This window comes from Vigna angularis, chromosome 2 (assembly GCF_016808095.1).
Source record: "Vigna angularis cultivar LongXiaoDou No.4 chromosome 2, ASM1680809v1, whole genome shotgun sequence".
Taxonomy (NCBI): Eukaryota; Viridiplantae; Streptophyta; class Magnoliopsida; order Fabales; family Fabaceae; genus Vigna; species Vigna angularis.
In genome coordinates, this window is record NC_068971.1 from 44,882,837 (window position 1) to 44,908,438 (window position 25,602).

The window sequence follows — 25,602 nt, forward strand, 5'->3', positions numbered from 1 at the left end:
ACTTTTTATAATTTGAATGGAAACCGTATGTAGTCATCCTATTGTTATTGCATAAATAAATAAATATATATATATATATATATATTTTTTTTTTTTATGACGGTTAAAAAGAGTAATTCTCCTGGACCTCCAAATTTTCTATTATATCCTTTAATTCTGTCCAACCACCCACGTTAAATATAAAATATAGTTTAATATACTTTGCACCCCACCACCCTCGGTTCAGGTTCGTTCACTTTGTGATCTCCTGGCATGTTGCTGTGGTCTTGAGTTGGTGGTCCGGTGGTTGAGTGGTGGTCGGATCAATTATTCATCACAGCAAACAAGGTTAAAGAGTATGTTTCAGGTTAGAACAGTGGAACACCGTTCGAACCGCATTTTGAAACACTGTTAACCAAAATTCAAACGCTGGCTACCTTTAACCTGGTTATGATTTTACTGGAATAAGATAGTCCTTTTATTATCAATGGAAAAACACATATGAACCACCAACCTTAGTGTAGAGCGCGGTTGAGATACAAAAAGATACAACGAGAGAAAGAGGAAGAAGTACGGCAACATAGGAAGGAAGACAAGGAGCATCGAGAGGGAAGTGTGCGGAGGGGGAAATTGGATGAATTTTGGAGGTGTAGGGTTCGACTTTCAATTTTTGAAAAGTAATCTTATTAAAAGATTCTTTAATTTTTTTTGTAAATTGTGCAGTATTACTCAGAAGGACAATGTAATAAATTTGGAGGTTTAGGAAAAATTCAGGTAGGTAGGTGTAGGAGAATTATTACTCCGGTTAAAAATTACAATCAAAATATTTTTTTCACGCTTTTCTATAAGGTTTTCACACTTTTCTATAAGGTTTTCACACATTTCTATGAGGTCTTCAGAGGTCTTTGGTTTTGGTTACACTGATAGCTGTCAAAGACAGAGCTCAAATCATTATACAAATCGTGTTCAGTTATATATATGAGAGGGACAGACAATAAAGATATCGTCAAACAAGCCATTAAACAAAATGGTTCCCAAAAAAATCATGGCTTTGACTTCTGAATATCCTTCACTCTTTCTCCTCTTACTCCTGTCTATTCTATTTCTCTTTCTCCTCCGCCGCAAAACCGCAACCAGTAATCGCCGTCTTCCGCCAGGACCACCGGGATGGCCCATATTCGGAAACATGTTTCAGCTTGGAGACATGCCTCACCGCACCCTCGCCAAACTAAGGGCCAAACACGGCCCCGTCGTGTGGCTCCAAATCGGCGCCATTAACACCATGACTATTCTCTCAGCCAATGCTGCCACCGTGTTCTTCAAGAATCACGACCACGCATTCGCAGACCGCACCATAACCGAAACCATGCGAGTCCACAACTACGACAAATCCTCCTTGGCCTTAGCCCCATACGGCCCCTACTGGCGCCTCATGCGGCGCCTCGTCACCGTGGACATGCTGGTGGCGAAACGCTTAAACGAAACCGCTCCAGTGCGGCGGAAGTGCGTAAACGACATGATAACATGGTTGAGCAAAGAGGCTGAGAAGTTGGAAGAGGGTGGCGGAGTCCACGTGGCGCGGTTCGTGTTCCTGATGTCGTTCAACCTGTTAGGGAACCTGATGTTGTCGCGGGACTTATTCGACCCTGAATCGGAAGACGGGTCGGAGTTTTTCGCTGCTATGATCGGTATGATGGAGTGGACAGGACAAGCTAACGTGGCTGACATGTTCCCCTGGCTGAGGTGGCTAGACCCGCAAGGTTTGAAGAGGAAGGTGGATCGAGAGATGGGCAAAGCTCTGGAAATCGCGTCGAAGTTCGTGAAACAGCGTCTGGCAGAGCAGCACTCTGATAAAATGACAAGGGACTTCTTGGGTGTATGGATTGAATTTCAAAACAGCAACAATGAAGAAGTACTCAACATATCAGACAAAGACCTCAACATTTTCATTTTGGTACAAAATATACAAAATTTTTACTTCAACATTTTATATATGTGTACATGGTGATAGTAACCAGTGTTATTAAACGATGTACAGGAATTATTCTTGGCTGGGTCAGAAACAACAAGCAGCACAATTGAATGGGCGATGACGCAGCTTCTGCGCAACCCAGAGTGTCTTGAGAAGTTGAAAAGCGAGCTTGATCAAGTGGTTGGACGCGAAAGAGAAGTTGAAGAGAGTGACATAGACAACCTACCCTACCTACAAGCCGTGATTAAGGAAACACTTAGATTGCACCCTCCCATTCCGATGCTTGTCCCTCGGAAGGCCATCAAGGACACAGAGTTCATGGGATACGACATTCCCAAAGACACCCAAGTTTTGGTGAATGCTTGGGCCATAGGGAGAGACCCTGATGTTTGGGAGCAACCCTTTGATTTCAAGCCCCAACGCTTTGTGGAAGATTGCAAGAACATCGATTACAAGGGACATCATTTTGAGTTGATTCCTTTTGGAGGTGGACGAAGAATGTGTGCGGGTGTGCCCCTAGCGCATAGAATTCTTCATCTTGTGTTGGGATCGTTGCTTCACCGATTCGACTGGAAACTTCAGAATCATGTAACGCCCTCCACCGTGGATATGAGGGACAGGCTCGGTGTCACCATGCGAAAGCTTCAACCCTTGCTTGCTGTGCCTAAATTAATTCCCCCTTCCCCTTCCATCGTTAATGATTAATACATAAGAAATATCTATTGTTCTCTTTATTTCCAAATAAAACATATCACAGGTCATGTAGTGCTAAACATTTCTTTTCCAACACCATGGTTGATGTGTAATTGAAATGTTTAAGTTTAGAAGATGTGTGACTGAAATTCCAAGAATAAATACAAATATAATTAGTGTTTTTGCAGTGGGAATATAATTCTACCTTTTCATTACTCCATTGATAATTTTTTATATTTTGTCATTGTTATCGAAAGATTTTCTTTTACTCATTTAAGTAAGATTTACTTTTAATTTATTAGAGCGTTAGCATCTCATAAGTTTGTGTATTTCAAATTAAAATTTTATTCCATTTAAGTGATTTAAATGGTTTTTATTGTTATTTAAATATTTTACTGTTTAATGTTTATAATCAATTAAATATGTGATTGTTATTTTTCGTTTTTCTTATTTAACTAATTCATTAAATTGTTCATTCCTTCTTTTAATGTATTTAAGTTCGTTAATTAACTTGAAACGAAAGATAACGAATGAGTTGACTACAAAATTTGAAAAAAATTGAAAAATAAAATCATGACTGTTACTTAGTCCTTTCATGAACGTGTGTAGAGCAGTGGTCATAATTTGCGAGTCGGGTAGGGTTTGAAAAAAATTGTATTTTCTTACATGGGTTAGATTTTAGCTCGGTTCGTTTAAGTTCGGTTCATGCGGGTTGACCCACCAACCCAACTATTTAATTTTATTTTATTAAAATTTAATTTTAATTTTATAAAAAAATATTTATTATTTTGTTTGTGTTTAAAAAAATTATTTAAGTTTCTTATTTTCAAAATTAATTAAATACTCTTGGGGAGTGAAATTTGTTTAGATTTAAATTATAGGAAGTTTGTAAATTTTTTATTTAAAAAAAATTGTAATTAAGTGAACTAGAAAACTAAACCTATTTACCCATTAACCCGCGATGGGTCGAGCCGAGCTCGAATTTTTCTAAGTTGCTAATAAATAAGTCGAGTGTTGAGTTGACTCACTAAGTGACCAACCTCTGATGGATCGAGTTAGATCGGGCCAAATGACCCGTTTTGACAGCTTTATATGTGTGTGAGAGAGAGAAATATATGTTAAAACAACTTTTTTAATAATATTTTGATACAGTCACATGTCATTTTTTTTATTATTGGTGTATTATTGTATTTTTATTGTGCTGATATGGAAAATGAAATATTCAAAATTTTAGTCGAGCGATACTGTCCTTAAATATACTCATTTTCTCAAACAAAAATTCTCCAAACAGAATTCTTATTAAGTAGGAAGGAATAACATAGCTGCTTTGAAATTTTTGCACTAACTTTTTTTATGAACCCCTTCAAATTTTTTCACAAATTTTCTTTAATGTAATCACTTTAAAGTTCTCACGACAACATTTTCCATATATTCCCTGACTACCAAGATCATCGCAATTACTAAATATGAATATGAGAGAAAACTACATCAATAAACTATTTCTTTCAAAGAAAAATTGTTAAAATAGGAATGACTGAATAAGTGGAAAATTACATTAGAGTTTTTGCACGTATTTTTTTTAATGTAATTTTTTTTTAAAGTTATACACTAATTTTCAGAAACTTTACTTCTAAATTTATTCTTATTTACCTCTAAAATTCACTTAAATAAATAATAAAAATTTATCTTCAAATTTTCTCATATCCATTCAATCACTCTACCTAAATCCATTAAAGTATTCAATCACTCTACCTAAATCCATTAAACTAAACAAAAGAAATTATGATGTATATATAAAACTTGTGATTTATTCAAGTGCTAGATTGTTTATATTTGCTTTGAATCTTCTGCATATCCTTATCAGAAATTATCAATCAAATGTAATAGATGAAACATTTACAAAATAATGATATTTTGAGCACTTCCCTTAATTTTAAAAGCCTCTGGAATAAAAATCCAGTGAAGGAAAAAAAAAGTACATTCTTATTGATTAAGTATTGCCTCATTAGAAACTTTATTAGGAAAAGTAGTTGAGAAAAGAAAATGACGGTTAAGGAAAGGAAATTTAATATCATTTGATAACTTTGATTAGAAAAACTTTAATATCATGTTTGGCTCTGCAAAGTTTACAAACAGAGGAAATCGCTTCCACCTATATTCTCTGACGATAAACCTTCTGCAAGGGATTTTGACTATGCATTGATCATTACAATTGATCATTACAACTTAACATACATCTCAAAAATTTCAGAATCAATTACATTAGATTAAACTATTATTATCGAGCCAATTAACAAGGTTAAGGTCACCTCCTCCCAAAGCAAAACGTAAAGAAAGATAACGCATTATGTACTCATACAAAAGTAAAAGTTTTCCAACTCCTCGCCAGTTTCGTACCATCTACCATCAGAGCAACCATGAAAGCAGTTATAATTCAAGATTGGCTTTTCAAGTACACAAAACACCGCAAGCATACCAATTTGATGGAAATAAAAAAATCCTAATCATGATTTTGTTAATTTGATTAAAGTAATAGCAAAGATTAAGAAGCCTAATCACAATTTTGTTAATCCAATTACGTACAGAACCGTAAAAATTGAAATAAAGAAAGCAAATATTGAAGTAAGGAATTCTAATCACAATTTTCTTAATTTCAATTAAAGTAAATAACTTTTAAGGATCCTAATTTAAGTTTCGGTTAAAACAAGTTAACTTTCAATTTCAAAAAAAATATTTAAAAGGTGTACACATGTTATCACACTTTATATACGGATCATACAAAAACTAACACCGTTGGTAATTGGAAACTAAAACAAAAAAATCATTGATAATTTAATGACAAAAACATATTTAATTCTAAAAATAATAACATATAGTAATAATAATTGTAGTTATAATAATAAATTTAATAATATTAATAATAACATAACATTATTATTATTAGTATTACTATTTGTATTATTATTATTATTATTAATAGTATTGGTATTAATGTTGTTTTTTCATAGTAAAAGAAAAGTTATTGTACTATTTTAATTTTGCATTCCCACTCTTTTCAAAATGTATAAATATTAATTATTATTATTATATTATTATTAGTTTATAGTTTTTAATTATTATTGTTATTATTATTATTTGTGGTGTTATTATTTAGCATTATTATTATTAATAGAATTATTATTATTATCACAATTATTATTAAGTAAAATTACCAATATCATTATTATTATTATTATTATTATTATTATTAGCATTAATGTTATTAATATTAGTATTATTATTATTAGCATTAATATTATTATCATTTGTAGTATTATTGTTATTATTATTATTATTGGTATAGGTGTTATTATAATTATTATTTGTGTCAGTATTTGTTTATTATTGTTATTGTTTTTCTTATTTAGTGGTAGTGTTGTAAATATTATTAGTATTAGTGTTATTAGTATTAATATTAGTATTAGTATTAATAATAGTTGTATTAGTAGTTTTAGTATTTGTATTATTATTATTGTTATTGTTTTATTTGCAGTAGTATTATTATAGGTATTATAATAATTATTATTATTATTATCAGGATTAGTGTTATTATTAGTATTAGCATTAATGTTCTTTTTTCCAGAAAAAAAAGGGTTATTGTACCAACCTTTTTTACTAGATGGATTTGTACTCTTTTCATAATATGTAATTTATAATTTTTATTAGTACTATTATTATTAATATATAGTATTAGTGTTATTAGTATTAGTATTAGTATTAATAATAGTTGTATTAGTAGTTTTAGTATTTGTATTATTATTATTGTTATTATCTTATTTGCAGTAGTATTATTATAGGTATTATAATTATTATTATTATCAGGATTAGTATTATTATTAGTATTAGCATTAATGTTCTTTTTTCCAGAAAAAAAAGGGTTATTGTACCAACTGTTTTACTAAATGGATTTCTACTCTTTTCATAATATGTAATTTATAATTTTTATTAGTTCTATTATTATTAATATATAATTTTTAATTATTATGGTTAATATTGTTATCATTGCTGTTATTTAGTAATATTATTATTATTAGTGTTATTATTTTAAGTATTATTATTAGTTATAGTATTATTATTATTAGTATTACTATCATAATTAGAATTATTACTATTATTAGTAGTAGAAGAATTATTATTAAATTATTAGTTTTACTATTATTAACAATATTACCATTATTAACATTATTATTATTATTTTACTGTTATTATTACTTTTATTATTATTATGATTAATATTAGAATCAACTTTGAGATTAACATTATTAATATATTCATTATTATTTTTTATTAATTATTAATATCAGCATTATTGTTATTATTATTATTATTATTGTTAGGATATTCATTAGCATATTCATTAGCATGATATTATAATTATTGTTATGATTATTAATACCATTATTATTAATATCATCATTATTGATATTATTATTATAAGTATTATAAATATTATTATTAGTATTGTTGTTGTTATTATTATTAATATTAGTGTTATTAGTATTAGTATTAATATTATTATTTGAATTAATATTAGTACAGTAGTTTTAGTATTTGTAATTTTAGTATTAGTATTAGCATTATTATTACTTAATATCATTATAATTATAATAATAATTATTGGGCTTAATACATCGTTTGGTCCCAACTTTTGGGGGTTTGGTTCAAAATGGTCTCATCTTTCGAAAAAGTTCAGTAAGGTCCCATATTTTGTTTAAAAATGTTCAATTCGGTCATTTTCGTGGACGCCGTTAAAAACTTAACAGTGTTGATGCCACTATGGTCAAATCTGAGTGAGGTGTTATATTGAATGATTACGTGGCACTGTGAAGTGAAGTGAGTTAGTGGAAATATTTTAAAAAAATAAAATGACTTAATTTGGGTGGTAGGTTTAAGTGTGGGTTAAACCAAAATTACCTTTATCTAAGACTAATTTGGGGATTTCTGGGTAAAACATTGTGCTGCAAGTGGTTCCAGAAACGAAAAAGAAGAGCTGCTAGGACCAATAAATTAGGATTAGGGTTTTCTTTTAATTATAATTAATTAGGATTGAGATTTCCTTTTAATCACTTTTAGTTATCAATTTCTATTAATTTCTGAATTCTAATTGGATGCATTAGGTTTGAACCCTAAATTTAATTGTCAAATGCTTGTTTCACACTTAAAGAACTCTAATAACAACTTTTTTCCCAAATCCTTTTCTTGTCTCAAACAAACCCAACTTGGGAAGGTGTTCTTCGGTCACGCGCGAGAGAAGCTCGCTAGGGGAGGCGCTCTTCTTTTTCGTTTCTGGTTCTGTTGTGGCTTCGTAGGAAAGGGGGAGATATCATTCTTTGTCTTCCCTTTCTTCTCTGTTTCTGGTTGGTTTTTCGCAGGAAGGAGAAGTAAGTTTCGATGGCAGAATCATCGTCAATCAAACAAAATATAATTAAACCCTAATCCCAAATACAACAACATCAACTTATTAGCCTTGATTAGGACCACTTATCTCACGCACGCACGTACGCTGTTCCAATTTCATTTTGAAGGAATCATCAGCCAAAACCACTTGCAGCACAATGTTTTACCCAGAAATGCCTAAATCAGTCTTAGATAAGGGTAATTTTGCTTTAACCCACACTTAAACCTACCATCCAAATTAAGTCATTTTATTTTTTAAAAATATTTTCACCAACTCACTTCACTTCACAGTGCCACGTAATTATCCAACATAACACCTCACTCAGATTTAGCCACAGTGGCATCAACACCGTTAAGTTTTTAACGGCGTTTACAAAAAAGACCAAATTGAACATTTTTAAACAAAATATGGAGTCTTACTGAACATTTTCAAAAGACAGGACCATTTTGAACCAAACCCCGAAAAGTTGAGACCAAATGATATATTAAACCTAATTATTATTATAATAATATCAGCAGTAATTACTATTATTAAATATATAATTCCTATTAATTGTACGCATATTAAATTTATAATTGTTATTAAATATATTAAATTTATTTATATAAAAATAAAAATAATCGTATTATTTAAAAAAAAGAAATTGAAAAAAAAACATGCGTACGGATGCGTCTCTGTCTAGTTGATAGTAAAATTAAATAACAGAGTGCTTAAAAAATTAAAAATAACTTAAATATTTAGATAAAGTAAACATATTCAACTAAATTTAAATAAAAATACTCAATTTTTTATTTTTTAATGAGTGAATGTCTTTGTTTGCTAATTTCACAATTGGAAAGTTATATATTGAGTTTAAAATATTAGATAAATTATTTTTAAACTAGTATAACGTGATTTTGATGTCTTATGAAAAAGAAAAAGTAAACATGTTAATATAGAATAACATTTTTTTAATTTATTTTTTCTATTTTTTATGATACTGTTAGGTACAAAGGCTCTACCATTATACCCAAGTAGAAAATTTACCCTTCCCGCTCTTCCATTTCAATGCAATCTTTTTTCCTTTCGTACCCTATCAATTTTAAACTTCTCTCGTTATCCTTTCAAATTGGAACTTCCAGATTTATTGTTAGAGAAAGGATAACACACATAAATTTTCTATATTCATTTCATACTACCTACTTTATTTTTTGTTTTTCTTTTTATAGAAAAATCATTTTATCTTTATAATGTTTATCAATAAATATATGTCATATTACATTGCTCCTGGTGTTACTCTCTTCCTTATGACATTGGGATCCACAATATATATATATATATATATATATATATATGAGAAGTAGAGACGAAAAACAGAGAACTTCCATTAGACAAATTGGTTCCCAGAAAGCATGGCGTTGACTTCAGAATATTTTTCACTCTTTCTCCTCCTACTCCTGTCTGTTCTGTTTATCTTCCTCCTCCGTCGCAAAACCGCAGCCAGAAACCGCCGTCTTCCTCCGGGACCACCGGGATGGCCCATATTCGGAAACATGTTTCAGCTCGGAGACAGGCCTCACCGCACCCTCACCGATCTAAGGGCCAAACACGGCCCCGTCGTGTGGCTCCAAATCGGAGCCATGAACACCATGGCTATTCTCTCAGCCGACGCCGCCACCGTGTTCTTCAAGCATCACGACCACGCCTTCGCAGACCGCAACATAACCGAAACCATGCGCGTCCACAACTACAACAAATCCTCCCTGGCCTTAGCCCCTTACGGCCCTTACTGGCGCCTCATGCGGCGCCTCGTCACCGTGGACATGTTGGTGGCGAAACGTATAAACGAAACCGCTCCAGTGCGGCGGAAGTGCGTAAACAACATGATAACATGGTTGAGCAAAGAGGCTGAGAAGTTGGAAGAGGGTGGCGGAGTCCACGTGGCGCGGTTCGTGTTCCTGATGTCGTTCAACCTCTTAGGGAACCTGATGCTGTCGCGGGACCTGTTCGACCCTGATTCGGAAGACGGGTCGGAGTTTTTCACTGCGATGATGGGTTTGATGGAGTGGTCAGGGCACGCTAACGTCGCCGACATGTTCCCGTGGTTGAGGCGGCTGGACCCGCAAGGTTTGAGGAGGAAGATGGATCGAGACATGGGAAAAGCTCTGGAAATCGCGTCGAAGTTCGTGAAAAAGCGTTTGGACGAGAAGAACTCCGATGAAAAAACGAGGGACTTCTTGGATGTGTTGATTGACTTTCAAAGCAGCAACAGTGAAGAAACACTCAAAATTTCAGACAAAGACCTCAACATTTTCATTTTGGTACAAAATATACAAAAATTTTATTTCAGCATTTTATATATGTATACATGGTGGTAGTAACCAACCAGTGTTATTAAACGATGGACAGGAAATATTCTTGGCTGGGTCAGAAACAACAAGCAGCACAATTGAATGGACGATGATGGAGCTTCTGCGCAACCCGGAGTGGCTGGAGAAGGTGAAAAGTGAGCTCGATCGGGTGGTTGGGCGTGGAAGAAAAGTTGAAGAGAGTGACATAGACAACCTTCCTTACCTACAAGCCGTGATTAAGGAAACACTTCGATTGCATCCTCCCATTCCGTTGCTTGTTCCTCGGAAGGCTACGAAGAACACAAAGTTCATGGGATACGACATTCCGAAAGACACCCAGGTTTTGGTGAATGCCTGGGCAATAGGGAGAGACCCCAGTGTCTGGGAGCAACCCCTTGAGTTCAAACCCCAACGGTTTGTCGATGATTGCAAGAACATTGATTACAAGGGAACTAATTTTGGGTTGATTCCTTTTGGAAGTGGACGAAGAATGTGTGCAGGTTTGCCCCTAGCGCACAGAATTCTTCATCTTGTGTTGGGATCGTTGCTTCACGAATTTGACTGGAAACTTCCGAGTCATGTCACACCCTCCACCTTGGATACCAGGGAAAGGCTCGGTATCACCATGCGAAAGCTTCAACCTTTGCTTGCTGTGCCTAAATTAATTCCCTCTTCCTCTTCCATCATTAATGATTAATTAATACATAATAAATACAAAATATAATTACTTTTTCGCACTGTAACAATAATAATTGTACTTGCACCGTATTCTATTCATAATTTTTATTTTGTCATTCTTATCATAAGATTTTCCTTTACTCGTTAAACGAGGTTGTAGTAATATGATCCTTATAGATGTGTGTATTTTAAATTTAAATTTATTACAACTTTATTTCATGTGTTTAAAATGTTTTTTCATTTTTATTTAAATAATTTGTCATTTAATTTTTTTCAATCGATTAATTATGTTATTGTTATTTTTGTTTTCTTTCTATCTTCAATTTATCGATTAAATTGTTTGTTCTCCCTAATCTTTTTAAATTCGTTAGTGAATATTTTTACTCAAATAGAGAATGAGTGGATTGACCGGTTAATTTGAGAAAATTAAAAACTAAAGACATTATTATTCCTTGAGTTCATTGATGAACTCATACTTAAATAAAGAATGAGTGGGTCGAATTACCAATTTGAGAAAATTAAAAAAATAAAAACATAATTATTAAATCTCATTCTAGAATCAAGAATATTTAGATAAAAATAAAAAATATTTTACATATTTAAATAAAGAAAACTATTTAACTAAATTCAAATAAAGATACCAGAATTTATAAATTAATTAAAACTTAACGAAGTTTCTTTTTTATGAATGGATATCTTTGTTTGCTAATTTCATATCATAGGAAAGTTAAGTTAACTCAATATTTTCAAAATTGATACAATATTTTTTCAATTTATTTTTCCCTAACATTCTAATTTTATTTGAATCAAATAAAATATAAAAAAAACAGACATGTTTTCATGATATGAAAACTGTTCTAATCAATTCTCAAGATAATAAATAGGCCGATATAATATACACAAAAGAAATCTATATTCAAATCTTGTTCACATGACTGGATTATGTTATCACTGACAATCTTATCAAAATTTATGGATCTAACATTTTTCAACATATCTAGTTCTTGCCTCTTTATGACTTTCTTTTCAACATATTTATGTTATCCTGTTCATACCAGATCTTTTATGACATTCTTGCCTCTTTATTTATTATATATTATTTAATTTTCTATTTTACCAAGCTTAGATTCCTAAAAAAATTATTAAAAAGTTATTCTCCTTACTATTTCATTGATCTTTTAATTGTTTGAATCTTTTTTCAACATTGTTATTAATTAAATTCGCTCATATTAATTAGTTAAACGTTCATAACTTATTTCACGCCTCTTAATAAATTCACGTCCAAAACTACTCTATAACTATAATATTTTTTAATTGGAAAGATCATTGTAATATTTTTTTCAATAAAAAATTATGATCATATATTTTTATTATTAAAAAATATTTTTCATCCAATATGACAGGTGTCCAAGTCAAATATAAATTGTTTAAAAGTCATGTGTTAAATGATGTTACTATTATAGGGTAACTTCAAAGAATGGGTCTCAATTTTTTAAGTGCTTCATTGCGAAAGACCATCGCTTATTTCTAAATTCAATAATTGTTCTTGCCTATGCAAACAAAAATATTAATTATTTTCTTCCATGAAGAAAGGAAATAATCTTAAAATACTGTCACGGCATTTATATGTATATATAAAAGATGCCATTTTGAAGAACTATTGTACCAGTTGCTTCGAGATGTGGTTTAATTGAATTAAAATTAATATTAAAGATTAAAACTCTGAGCAAAGACAACCCACTTAGGGTTGGAAATGGAATCTCCATGAAAACATTGGACCTGGTTCCTCATATCCCTTTCAGATTATGTGAGACTTAATTTTTATTTTAATTGCTGTTTGATTCGTCTATATCTCATGGAAATGTGTGTGCATAGATCCAAGTTATAAGTGGACTATAAATATTTTCATGTATATGTCATTTATTTTCATTGGTCTAGGTGTAACTTCTATTTGAAAAAAATGATTTTATTTTTTCATTCAACTTTTACCATATTTTTATTATTATCGACTCTTATAATTTTGTACTGTTTCCTTAAATTTCATGATATGATTATGTCAAAATTTAATTTAATATAACAGGTTTTAAATTCTTGTGATAAAATTCAAAGTACAAAAATCTTATATGTTCTTATACTATTATTTAAATTTTTTAAGAAAAATATATATTCCAAAATTAGTCTTATAAAATCTCAATTTTGCTGTGATATATTTAAAACAATTTTTTTAGTGCATATCAATATTTAGTTTATTTCCCCCGACGACATGGATTAATGGTTTTTGAAAACGTCATACCAATATATTATTAATGGATCGATGAAATTGATGTAATTTCAGAAATTATTTATGAAATATAATGTAAAAAGAACAAGATTTCAACGACTACTATTATTTTAGTTAAAATTAAAAATGCATTTAGCAAAAATTAAGATACCGTTCGTATAAGGGTGTTGCTCCCTCCACCATCTCAAGTGCTCCTGCACCTCTCTACTATTTTCTTTTATTCCAAAAATACTTTACACTTCCTCACTGTTTTCTTTTATTCCAAAAATACCCTACACCTCCCCACTATTCTCAATAATCTTTCTCTTTGCATTAATGGAGCATTCATATGGCTCAGATTTAAACTTGTGATATATTGCAAAATATAAAATTCAGAGAAACTTCAATTAGTGTTTTTACTACTTCCACTCCACTTTATAAACTTAAAAGTTAGATGCAAATACAAAATAATAAACATAATAATATTAATAGTAAATAATAATATATTATTATTATTATATACTAACTTTATAATAACGAAATAACTAAATAAATTCCAAATCTTTAACAAATAACTTTTCTTTTATATTTTAAGTATTTAATAATATTTTTATATTATTTATCTAATAAATTAAATACTTTATTCAAGTTATTTGAGTCATGTAAATAATATTAAGTTATTTTACATTTTTAAATATATCACAAGTTCAAATCTGAGTCATGTAAATGTTCCATTAATGCAGAGAGAGAAAGAGAAAGATTGTTGAAGATAGTGGGGAGGTGTTTTTTGGAATAAAAGAAAATAGTGGAGAAGTGTAAAATATTTTTGGAATAAATGAAAATAGTGGAGAGGTGCAGGAGCACTTGGGGTGGTGGAGGGAGTAACACCCTACGTATAAATATTGGAAATTTTAAATTATGAGTCAGGCCCATTATTCACAAAATACCTTTATTCGTGACGATTGAAAAGGAAAATATTTATTTTACATCAAAAACATCACTTAATAACTCACTCTTAAGATAATTTATTCATTAAAAAGTGATTTTTTGTATTTATAAAAAAATAAAGAGTAAAATAATAGATATAAAGCGAGTATAAAAATTTGCTGGATATGAAAATAATAGTATTGATATGTAAATGACTAAAATTCTCTGTAAACAAAGAATAATTTCACTCTCTTAAATATATCTTCTTAGAAGTATGAACTGATTGAATAATAATATTCACATATTCACACCTAGAGTTTCCCCTCAAATTCGTACTCTGTATCACTTTTATTTTACATTTATTCAACAAACTGTTAACATCCCGATTTTCATATTAATAAATAATATTCTTTAATGGAAAATTCTTCCTTAAAGTGAAATTTAGTGCAAAAATGCATTACATTCTTAAAAAGAATAAAATAAGAGTGAAATTTTTTCGTGTTTGGACAAATAGAATAAAATTTTTGGCATGTGAACTTTTTTATGTTAATTTGTAACTAGGGGAAGATAAATGTAAACAAACTTTTTCATTAAAATTGATTCCAAAAAGTAGTGTTGTGGTCCGACTTATCACATGATAGAAAGTAAAAAAAAATTAAATACAATTCAGTTCATTATAAAATAACAGGTAAACGAGTTGTTTTACTGATTTATACAATTATAAGTTAAATTTTAATCCACTTTCACAGCACTATTAAAAAGTTATCAGAATTTCCTTCACAACTTTAAGAAGAAAAGGCTCACAAATATATATATATATATATATATATATATATATATATGTATATATATATATATATATATATATATATACATATATATATATATATATATATATATATATATATATATATATATATATATATATATATGAGTAAACCATGATAGTTATGTTTTCTTGGTTAAAACATTTACATATTTTCTGCAAAACCACATGTATCAATCAGCATGGCTTCTGGTGTTATTAGTAACAGAAGTGTTTTTACCCAATTTTCAATACAATTCCTTTATATTCTTGTCACTTCTCTTTAAATCTTGATTTATTTATCATTTATGATCTTGCACTTCTTTGCCCTTCGTCTTTAATTCATTTTGTTTTATATTTCTGTGTCATTTCTAACATCAATTTATTTGCATTTATTTAAATTTCTGCAGTTTTTTATTTCATTTATTTGATTTTCAGCACTCATTCTCTTTTCATTTTTTCTATCATCTTTTTATTTTCTTTCGTGTGTATATATATATATATATATGGGTTTGCTAACGCATGTACGTTTTTCAGTTGGTACATTTTAACAATGTGTACCAGATTTTAGTAGACAAAAATACCCTTAAGGTTAAGGGTATTTTAATAATTTTCATTCTCAAAAATAGAAACACTTGTTAAACAATTTCTTACAAAAAAAATAATTTTATAATGAGTTTTCATTTTATAATCTTTGTCCTATGTAATTTTATCTAATTTTCACAAGCATAATGACATCCGAAGGAATTGGTAATTGGCCTGGAGAGTTCTTTTTAAAGATGATGATTCAACCGATGATGAAATTAGAGAGGTTGGTGAAGATGGTGAAATTGAAGAGATCTTGAATGAACCTTTGGTGAATATGTCAATGACTTAACTCTTTACAAAGACAAATTGTTTAACATCAAGTGTTTATGATTTTTTCAATTGGGGCTACATTAGAGATGAATAAGAAAAGGTTGGAGTGAGAAAGGTGAAAGAGAAAGGGTTGAGAAGAACGAGGAAAGTGACTAAGGGTTTGGGGTTTTTTTAGTTTTGAGAATGAAAATTATTAAAATAACCTTAACCTTAAAAGTTAGAACCCATGATACATAAGGATATTTTTGTCTACTTGCCAAAATGTAAAAAAAACAAGTCAACAAACCTCTCTCCTATATATATATATATATATATATATATATATATATATATATATATATATATATATATATATATATATATATATATATATATATATATATATTTATATATATTTCTCATCGTTGCCTTTATACTTTTTCTGCATTAAATTTTACATGATGATTTTAATTTCTACTTTAACTGAAATTGCTTCAACTATCTACCATGGTTGATATGTTTCGTGTCTTTGGAAGTGGACGATCCGTTTTCAGAGCGTTTCAAAGTAGTTTATGTCAAACTAAGACAATTGAAAAAGAAAAGTCATATTCATTTTATATGTAATAAAATTACTAACGAATAAAGTTTATCACTTATTTTGAACAAATTAATTTATGTGAATACCTTATAAACTAAATTGATTGGATCAAATGTAACTTTCCAAAGAATAGAATCAACATAGTAGAAGTAAATTGACTGTACAGAGTTAATGCCACTAACCCTCAGACGTTGTTAATGTCATAGTCTATAAAATTTCATTGTACATTCCATTCTTTCTTAAACGAACACCATTAAAAGTTCTAGTCCTCGCACAATCCAGTGTATCTCTTGTGCCAACTTTTGTATCAATTCTGCACACATAGTTAAGACCAACAAGAAGATCAACTATTGCAGCCTCGGTTCTTGCTTGGTTTGCAAAGTAAAGAGTTTGAACAAGTAAAACATTTGCGCTAAAATTTGAGTTCTCCTTCTCAAAATTTCTCACAGAATGCCAGTTTATCATGTTATGTGCCAGTGGGGCCAACCATTCCAACATCTGTGCAAGTAGCAGACTCCATTCTGCAGCAAGGTTTGCATCATGATGATTGGAAGAAGATTTACTTTTAAGCTTAGCCCTTAGAGCAGTTCTTACAGTAGTTGGAAGCATACTGTATAGATCATCTCTTGTGGCAAGATCAACCAGGTGCGGTGATGTCACCATCCTCTCAATCAATACAATCATGTTGGCATAATGCAGGGCAAGAGCTGCATCACCAAGGGATTTGGAAGCAGGCTTTAACAGTTTATGGATGGATAACTTAGAATATATTCTAACTCTGTTGAGGAGAGATAACTCATTCACTGTTTTCATTTTATCAACAGATTTCAAATGACAATCAGTCAACCTCATGGAGCCACCAGTTGTCTGCATACAGCTCTGTATGACAGGAGAACCGTTTGCAGCAGACATACAACCTTTGAAGCCCATAATATGTCCCAAGTGCTTGCTTTCTGAATGTGTGTTCTTTCTGAAGAAAACAGGTTCTTCTTTCTGCTGCTGTTTCTTCGTTCTTTTCCCTTTGCCTACTAAAAAGCCCGAGTTTAATACCGGCCTCCCCCCAGCAGGACCTGAATTCAATCCGTAGATATTGTTCTCTGAAGGATAAACAGATGAATGCATAACAGAAAAGGAATGACTTCGCAGAAGATTGTTAGAATTCATATGCAGAGAATCATTATGTGGTTGGACAGTCGGTGGGTGTTTGTTTTCAAAAACAAGTACAATCCTCTCCAGGATCGTAAATAGTGATCTCGCCAACAACCGGACAACATAATCATAACTTCTATTCCATGGAGACATGTCTCTGAGATTTCTCACTTCCTGCCGCTGCAACATAACCTTCTTCTGAAACTCAAGCAATTTCACCCGATGCAATTCCGGATTTGCCTGCATTCTTCTGAAAGTCTGTTCAACCTCTGCTAGCACCTCAACCTCTTCGCAAAAATGTGTCGTAGCAGCTATAATTTTTTCCATTTTCTTCACTTTCCTCTCCATCTTTTTCCACCTATACTCCCATCCAGACCATTGAAAATAATGTTGAGCTGGGTTATGAACAAAATGTTCAAAACGATGATAAACCGGATCAACGCATTTCTTACCCAACCTAGCCACCGAGCGTGCAAGAGATTGAAAGTTATGAAGCATCTCATTCATCGCAAGTTCCATCAAGTAATCATCATTGTCAGACACCAGCATTTTTACTCCAATTGAATTCATTATCCCTTCCCTCAGACTCAATACCTCCCTATCACTCAAAGACTGCCATAAATTAACCACCTTCAACATCAACCCTGAGACTTCTAATGCCAAAATTCCCACCACAACCTTGTTATCGGATGATGTACTCTTCCGAGAGACTGGCCACAAAGAACTGAACCATGACCCGTTCACCGTTTCACCCCCCATCGACACTCAATTCCCCAATCCAATGAACTCACCTAATCAACAATCCTAAAGCACACTTAATCAGTATCCTGTACACCATCAAATCCACTAACTCAAATTAGAAATCTAAAACACACCGGATCAAGAACGAACCACATATAGCAAAGTCCAAATCATGGATTAAGACAGTAATATTTCCATAATAAAGAAGAACAAAAACAAAAGGTAAAAAAACCCTAACCCCCAATTGTCGTCTTGGTCATGAATAAGCCAAAACCAAGAGGTCAATATAGACTAATTCAAACTCACATGGGGGAATACACGAGCCTCCAAGGGCCCAAAACCCACTATTCAAAATTCAAAATTTTTGTCCCTTTTCTTGTCACTAACAGTCACCTAGTAAGACGTGAAAAACAACAGAATAGGGAGAGAAAAGAAATCATCAACATACCGTGGTGTGACATTGAGTTGAAGGAGAGGAAATTGAAAAGCGTAGAAAGAGGGAAGATGCATAGAGGCATCCAAGATTTACAAAGGTGAACGGTAACGGAAAAGAGAGTGATGTTGGAACAAGATAAAGAGGAGAAAGAGAAAGAGAAAGAGAAAGGGAAAGAGAAAGAGAATTCGGTCAAAACGAGGTGTGTGGCGTTTTCGTAGAACGTGGAAATTACGTTGACAGTTGAGGGACTTGATTGGATTTGGTAATTGCTCCAACGTTTGAGTGTGTCTCACGCTGGATGCGGATAAACCACTGTTGCTGTTTTCTTTGGTTCGGTATGGATGAACTTTATAAAATAAAATGTAGTAGGTTTCAACAAATTCATGTTAAAAAAAGTAGTTTATGTTTAATAATGTTATGGAACACATATAATGACTTATAAATCTTGAAATTTTGATAAGTGTGGAGGAACTAAATGATATCTATAATAATTAAGGATTATTTGTAGTTTCAAGCAAATGTATTGCCAAAAACATCCTCCGAAGCTTTTACTTTCTCGTTCAATCTTAAATTTTACGTAACTTTAAAGTTCATTCATTATTTAATGAGAAAATAATACATGCGTTACTTATATGTAAAGGGTTCTTTTGTTGTCATTTAATTTCAGTTTATCTCATGAGATAACTTTTTTAATTTCATATTGACCAACTTAAAATAACATTTTATGATTAACCAGCTTGTTGAGGGCGTTTTTTCTTGATTTCTTTAACTTCTCCGTCGTCTCACTCCAAAGTCACAGTTGTAGTGTGTGTTGTAACTTAACAAACTTTTGAATTTTAATAATGTCTTGTTTTTTCTCCTTTTGAAAATTCACAAGGCTTTCGATTCAAGTATTCTTTGGTCAACATATTGAAATTGTAAAAGGGTAGGAATTACTCTCTTGTTTTATTTCTGTGAGACTATTGATTAAATTTTAGTTTACTCCGATATTAACTAACAATATCTGTATGCACAAGGCACAGTGAAACAACAATGTTTATTGAGAAATACTATGAAATAATAGACTATCAAGTTTTGACAGTAAGATTTGGTACTGGCAAAAAGTTATAAGAAGTGACTGATACTTTCAAAGATATATAGTTCCAGTTTTACGACCAAACCAAACAACTTGGTCAAGAAAAATGTGTTAGGAGTTCAAACCTAACAACCAAACCAAAGTGAATAATGGTGGAATGTATTTTCACTCTTAAAAAATTTCATACTATTATAAGATGAAAAGGTGGACAAACTAAAAATTTATTAAAAATTAAATCATGAATTTTTTTTTTCTATATATAAAAGGTGCATGTGAATAGAAACACCCACTTCAAAAAGACAGATTACCACCATATAATTGACAATGAAAAGAGATGTTTCAAATTTATTAAAAGATCTTTTAATACATTTGAGACTTTATGGTAGCTGTAAACAAGAGAATTGAACAACGTAATGTGTATCAATGCTTTTCATTTGACTTAAATATTTTTTTTTCATCCTTATTTTCGTTGATTTTATGTCGTGTAAAACTATTTTTTTAGTGTTTAACAATTTTTAATTTAAGTTCAATTTAATTCTAAATCGTTAGTTGCAGATGATAGAAGTTGACAATATTTAATCTTTAGTAATTATAAAAATTATCGTTATAATATTTAATTATTCTTTAAAAAGAGTCTTTCACCTTTTAATTTTTTGTTTTGTAAATTTAAAATAATTAATGATTTCTTTCAGTTTAATTTGTATTTTAATGTTAATTTTTTTAATAGATGAATGTGACAATTATAACTTCTTTTTATTATACTAAAAATAAAATATATTAATATTTGTTATATTATACTCACTATTTACCTTTAATAATAATATATGAGCTAAGAGTTTGTCATTACAGTAAAATTGTTCAATAGTAGAATATTAACTAATTGATTATAAAGATTAAGTTTTCAATCCAATATTTTAGTTTTAAAAAATTCATTGAAAATGATATTTACAGTTAAAACCATTCAAATATTTTGTTCACACCAAATTAAATTAAAATTAATTTTCAATTTTAAATTAATATTTAATTTTAACTATCATTGCATTAATTTATTTTACACCATCTTTTAGTTTATAATTTTTCAATTCATTACAATAAAATTGTAAATAATTTAGTTCAGGATAATAATATTTTGATGTTTCTATAATAATGGTATAAAATTTATATTTTTATTCTATTTTTCATTAATTTTTTTTTACAAATTATAACAACAATAATAATTATAAAAAAATTCTCAATTATACTCAATATTTTATAAAATTTATTTACACTGAAATTATCTTTTATTACTTATTTCTCCCTAAAAGAATTAAAATTAATCTCAATATTTTAATTAACTACATTAAATTAATTTACTTTATTATAATTTTTTATTTTAAAAATTTATCTTCCCTTTTCCTAAGAAAATTGTAAAAGAAAAATAAAAAATTATTACTATTAATTTGTTTAATTCTTCTTAAGTTGAATACGTTTTTTCTTTTGTTTTAAATCTTTATATTGCTACGTGAGATTAACTTATTATAGTATTAACTTGTTCACTGTATGTCCAATGTAGGAGAAAGTGATTTTGGTAAGGAAATTCATTGTGGTAGGTTTGTTCTTTCCGTTTTTAATAAATTTGTAATTTTACTCCAGTCAACCTTTTATAATAGTTTCTTCTTCTCATCAATAAAATCCTTGCATTTTGGTGTTTATTGTGATTTTCATTCTTCCCAAAACAAAGGTGATATGAATGCTTTGGGAGAAGTTATTTCATTTCCAGTTGAAAATAATTATTTTGTTCAAAGATTTTACTTAATGGATCAATAAAATTCTTGCATTATTTATGTGGTTATGTAATTTTCATTCTTCTAAAAAGGAAAGTAGCTGTTGTTTTTTTTGGAAGAAGTCAATTCACATTTAATTGAAAATAACTATTTAATTCAAGGATTTTATCTAATGAGTCTTGTTAATTCTAACTTTAAAAAACGACCACGTAAATAAAAGTTTAAAAACATTATCAACGTTAATAATTTAGATAATATCATGAAAAAAATCAAAAACCACGTTAAATATTTTAAAAAATTATATTAAATAAAATCGATAAAAATAGAAAAAAAAATATTTAAACCTTTTCATTTCCTTTTCATACTTGTTTTTTCGCACATAACAGCTTTTTAAAATCAAAGAATAGGTTAAGGAGTTTTTTTAGCTAAAAGAAGCTAAAGAACAAAACGCCAAAGAGATAACAACAATTTCAAAAGAAATTAAAGATAAAAAAATTAATAGAAGCAAATGTAAAGACTTATATTTATTTAGTTGAAAACATATGCACCGATTAAGTTAGCAACCAATAATTGTGCATGATAAAACATTCACATTAAGAAATAATACTTGTACATTAACATCTGAGCTACCCAGTTTGTATAGTAAAACACGAAATTGAAATTCGAATTAAGTTATTTTAATTAATATCAAATCCTCTAATTGAAGTTCTTTTAATTAAACCTTGTCTGTGGTTGGATTAAACACTGACTATATATTTGCCCCAGATTTCAAAAGTCGCAACCGTTTCTGTCTCAGAAATTACGCATTTGTAAAGCAACTACACTTCATAACGTTTCCACCACCGAAAGCAACGTTGAGATTTGTCTTCAGTAGCGCCAAGCGAGCACTAAAGTCACTAATTCTAATTAAGAAGTGTTTAATAGTAGGAAAAGAGAAAGCTGAATACAAATTAATTAATATATTTAAAAATGAGAAATAACCTTACGCAGCTTACAGAACCGACACGTGTTAACCCGGGGGTGCAGCACGTGACAGACAGTTCTAGCAGGACCGCGGGTGCTCCATAGTTGGAAGATATCCTCCTGAACTTCCAGCACTTTCCAGTGACCAAATGTTTCCAACACTATAATATAAAAGCACTTCAGACATTGAAGAACATCACTGAAGAAGCAAAAGAAAGAAGAAAGATAAAACTCAAGGATGAAGCCAATTGACGATAAACAAGAGAAGGTGACTATCAGAGCGGTGAGCCGCGACGAGGAAGGAAGAAAGAGGGTTGAGAAGAGAGAGGTCAACACACACAACGCTGACACCCTAAAGTACGTCGAGAAGAAACTCATCAACAAGGGTATCCAGCGCCAGGACCGCCACCCTGCCGACGGCATCGGCATCGGACGACCGCCTCCGAAGTCCGGCCACGGCGGCAAGTTCACTTGGGAGGGCCCCTCTGATATGGCTGAGAACGAGCTCATGGCGGCGCCCGCGGCCATCGACGAGGGGGATCCGAACTATGAAGATGGTGAAGAGAAGGGAGAGGAGGTGGCGGAGTTAGTTGTTGGAGAGGTTGAAGTGGCGAAGGTTGGTCAGGAACACGACGGAGTTGCTAGGGTTGACATTGATCCTCGCCTGAAAGTTAACTAATTAACCATCATGTGTTGTGTTTTGATGTTTTCCTTTTACATAATCTAAATTTGTCATCGTAGATGAAACTGGTAAATTGTGTTTTTTTGTTTTTCTATCCAAAATAAATCGCATACTAGTGTTTTTCCTTTTATAACACTATCTTGATTGGATTAAACTTCTATGTTTTTTTAAAACAAAATGTTTAACCAGATATTATATATAGATATATATATTTCTGATAAAACAAATATCATACGTATATGTTCGGATATTTTGAAATCATTATAATAATATTTTAATTAAGACTAATGTATAGTTAAAAATGCTATTATTAAATAAAGACTTAATTAACTTGAGAATCTTTTATAGGAGTAATATGGGTATTATTTTGTCTAGTTTTTTATATTAATAACAAGAATTTAACGATTCTCTGTTTTTCTTTTACTTTAAAAAATTGGAAACGATATTTTTAATAATATCATATAATAAATATAACTTTAATTAAAGAAACGGTCGTTATCATTGATTCTTATTAATAACCATTTATTCTTACAAATAAATATTTTTATTTAAAACTCATTTATTCCTATTGATATAAAATAAATAATTACTTTAATTAAAAATTCTTTGTATAAATAACTTTAATTAAAAACTTCTTTTATAATAAAATTGTTATTATTCATATTTATGATAGTGATAATGATAATTTTTTATTGTTATAGGTGATATAAGATGAAAATGATTTATGATTGTTGTAGGTAATAATACGAAGGTTATTAAAATCATGAGAATTTTGTTATCTAATTTGAAGTAAAAAGAATTAAATTTATTTATGATCCTATATTAATTTAAATATTATTTTATATTCAATAAATTAGCAAGAACTTAACTTAATTACTTTTTAGTTTTTTTTTATATAATTTCTTAAAGATCCGTTATTTAGGAGACAAATTTCGTCCAAATCCAAATGCTTTGTCTATTGATATAGAAGTACATTGATCATTATGCTAACCAGAACATATGTTTTCATTTTTATTCATCATGTCACAAGTTAACATTTTTATACACAACCAAATTTACAGAGTTTTAACATTTCTACTCACGGTCAACAACAACTGGACAAGCAGTTTTCACACCATAAGATACTTCAGAATTATAGTTAGTGATCATTCAATCCAACTCTATCAAAATCAGCAAATCACATTCCCTCCGAACATATTACCAATTCTTCCTTTAAAAAATAGAGCATTCATCATCATTTTAATTTCCAGATTATTTTCATTTTAATAGTAAATACCCCACTGAAGATACCGGAACATATAGCACTCAGCATTCTGCATAATCTGCTTCCTTTAGGTTTCTCGGCCCAACCCAAAAAAAAGAAATAAAATAAATAAAAGCCACATAAAAAATAAAACTACTTTCGGTCTCCCGGGTCCGGGTCCGGGTCCTTCATGCCATCCACAAACACCACACAACACATACACAACACATACTACATACACACCACATTCCACTAGGCCAAGCTCAATTCACATATATCTTATTTTGCTTCTTTCACATTTTTTTTAACTCAAACAATTTATTTTTCACACCGCATTGAACATATACACAAAACTTTTACCTCACTGTACTTACTAATTAAAACACATGTTACTTTTATAAACAAATCTTATTATTTTATTAATAAACAATATTTCAATTATTAGTTTATATGAGTTGTATAAATTTCAGGTCTTCTATTCTCCCAACTTCAGAAAATTTCATTCTCGAAAATTGGATTACCTACACAGATAATTTTTTTTTTATTCTGTATACTCTTGGTTCCTCACCATATACCATTTCCCAAACTAACCATCATAGGTTCACTCATCACATATGCAGATCATCATGACACGCTTACCAATAACCAACGGCAGTAATACATATACAGCTGCCATACCTTGGGCTTGAACAGCCCCTACAATGCCAACCCAGCGCATAAAAAATAACCAAACAGGTGGGTCTTCTTCAACCCTTAAAAAGAACAGCATTTCCACGTAAAGGTTAAGGTACGGTACTGCGGCAAAGTTGCTGCCAAAGTGCAGCAAAGCAGTATCAAGAAACTCGCGTAAATTGGAAACTACACCTTTAATGGCAGCCCAACTCAAGCACACAAAAAACTGGTCCAACTGCAGCAATTTTGCTGCAAGAACCCACTGAACAGCGCATACTACTCTCCAGACCGCTTGAGAGTCACACTAGCCAAGAAAAACATATAAAGCAAGCACTAGTTGCAGCAATCCTGCTGCAAAAAAA

General features: G+C 30.5%; 4 protein-coding genes across 6 annotated transcripts; 3 read left to right on the forward strand and 1 right to left on the reverse strand.

The window, feature by feature from the left end:
* The first annotated feature begins 969 nt into the window (after window positions 1–969).
* LOC108322409 (cytochrome P450 76A2) lies at window positions 970–2,838 on the forward strand. The gene is made up of 2 exons (XM_017554484.2): window positions 970–1,933; window positions 2,018–2,838. Exons 1-2 carry the CDS (start codon window positions 1,007–1,009, stop codon window positions 2,654–2,656), a joined length of 1,566 nt encoding a protein of 521 aa, XP_017409973.1. The 5' UTR covers window positions 970–1,006; the 3' UTR covers window positions 2,657–2,838.
* Window positions 2,839–9,412: 6,574 nt separating this feature from the next.
* On the forward strand, window positions 9,413–11,319 carry LOC108322414 (cytochrome P450 76A2). Its single transcript, XM_017554488.2, has 2 exons — window positions 9,413–10,381; window positions 10,470–11,319. Exons 1-2 carry the CDS (start codon window positions 9,473–9,475, stop codon window positions 11,106–11,108), a joined length of 1,548 nt encoding a protein of 515 aa, XP_017409977.1. The 5' UTR covers window positions 9,413–9,472; the 3' UTR covers window positions 11,109–11,319.
* Window positions 11,320–16,648: 5,329 nt separating this feature from the next.
* LOC108322400 (protein PSK SIMULATOR 1) lies at window positions 16,649–19,148 on the reverse strand. Of its 3 annotated transcripts, none has more exons than XM_052872758.1 (2): window positions 18,855–19,148; window positions 16,649–18,456 (listed from the first exon to the last, which is right to left on the reverse strand). In XM_052872758.1, the coding sequence occupies exon 2, from the start codon at window positions 18,422–18,424 to the stop codon at window positions 16,724–16,726; it is 1,701 nt and encodes a 566-aa protein (XP_052728718.1). In that variant the 5' UTR covers window positions 18,425–18,456; window positions 18,855–19,148; the 3' UTR covers window positions 16,649–16,723. The 3 variants fall into 3 exon arrangements, with proteins under 3 accessions (XP_052728718.1, XP_017409964.1, XP_017409963.1); XM_017554475.2 differs by having other exon boundaries at window positions 16,649–18,469; XM_017554474.2 differs by having other exon boundaries at window positions 16,649–18,492.
* A 3,677-nt stretch (window positions 19,149–22,825) lies between these two features.
* On the forward strand, window positions 22,826–23,458 carry LOC108322427 (uncharacterized). Its single transcript, XM_017554503.2, has one exon. It carries the CDS (start codon window positions 22,882–22,884, stop codon window positions 23,320–23,322), a length of 441 nt encoding a protein of 146 aa, XP_017409992.1. The 5' UTR covers window positions 22,826–22,881; the 3' UTR covers window positions 23,323–23,458.
* The last annotated feature ends 2,144 nt before the right edge of the window (window positions 23,459–25,602 follow it).

Bases quoted from the DNA above. Each gene is read 5' to 3' on its own strand.
- LOC108322427 (XM_017554503.2), top strand. From the start codon at position 22,882: ATGAAGCCAATTGACGATAAACAAGAGAAGGTGACTATCAGAGCGGTG.
- LOC108322409 (XM_017554484.2), top strand. From the start codon at position 1,007: ATGGTTCCCAAAAAAATCATGGCTTTGACTTCTGAATATCCTTCACTC. The intron at 1,934-2,017 runs GTACAAAATATA...AACGATGTACAG, and splicing joins ACCTCAACATTTTCATTTTG to GAATTATTCTTGGCTGGGTC.
- LOC108322400 (XM_052872758.1), bottom strand. From the start codon at position 18,424: ATGGGGGGTGAAACGGTGAACGGGTCATGGTTCAGTTCTTTGTGGCCA.
- LOC108322414 (XM_017554488.2), top strand. From the start codon at position 9,473: ATGGCGTTGACTTCAGAATATTTTTCACTCTTTCTCCTCCTACTCCTG. The intron at 10,382-10,469 runs GTACAAAATATA...AACGATGGACAG, and splicing joins ACCTCAACATTTTCATTTTG to GAAATATTCTTGGCTGGGTC.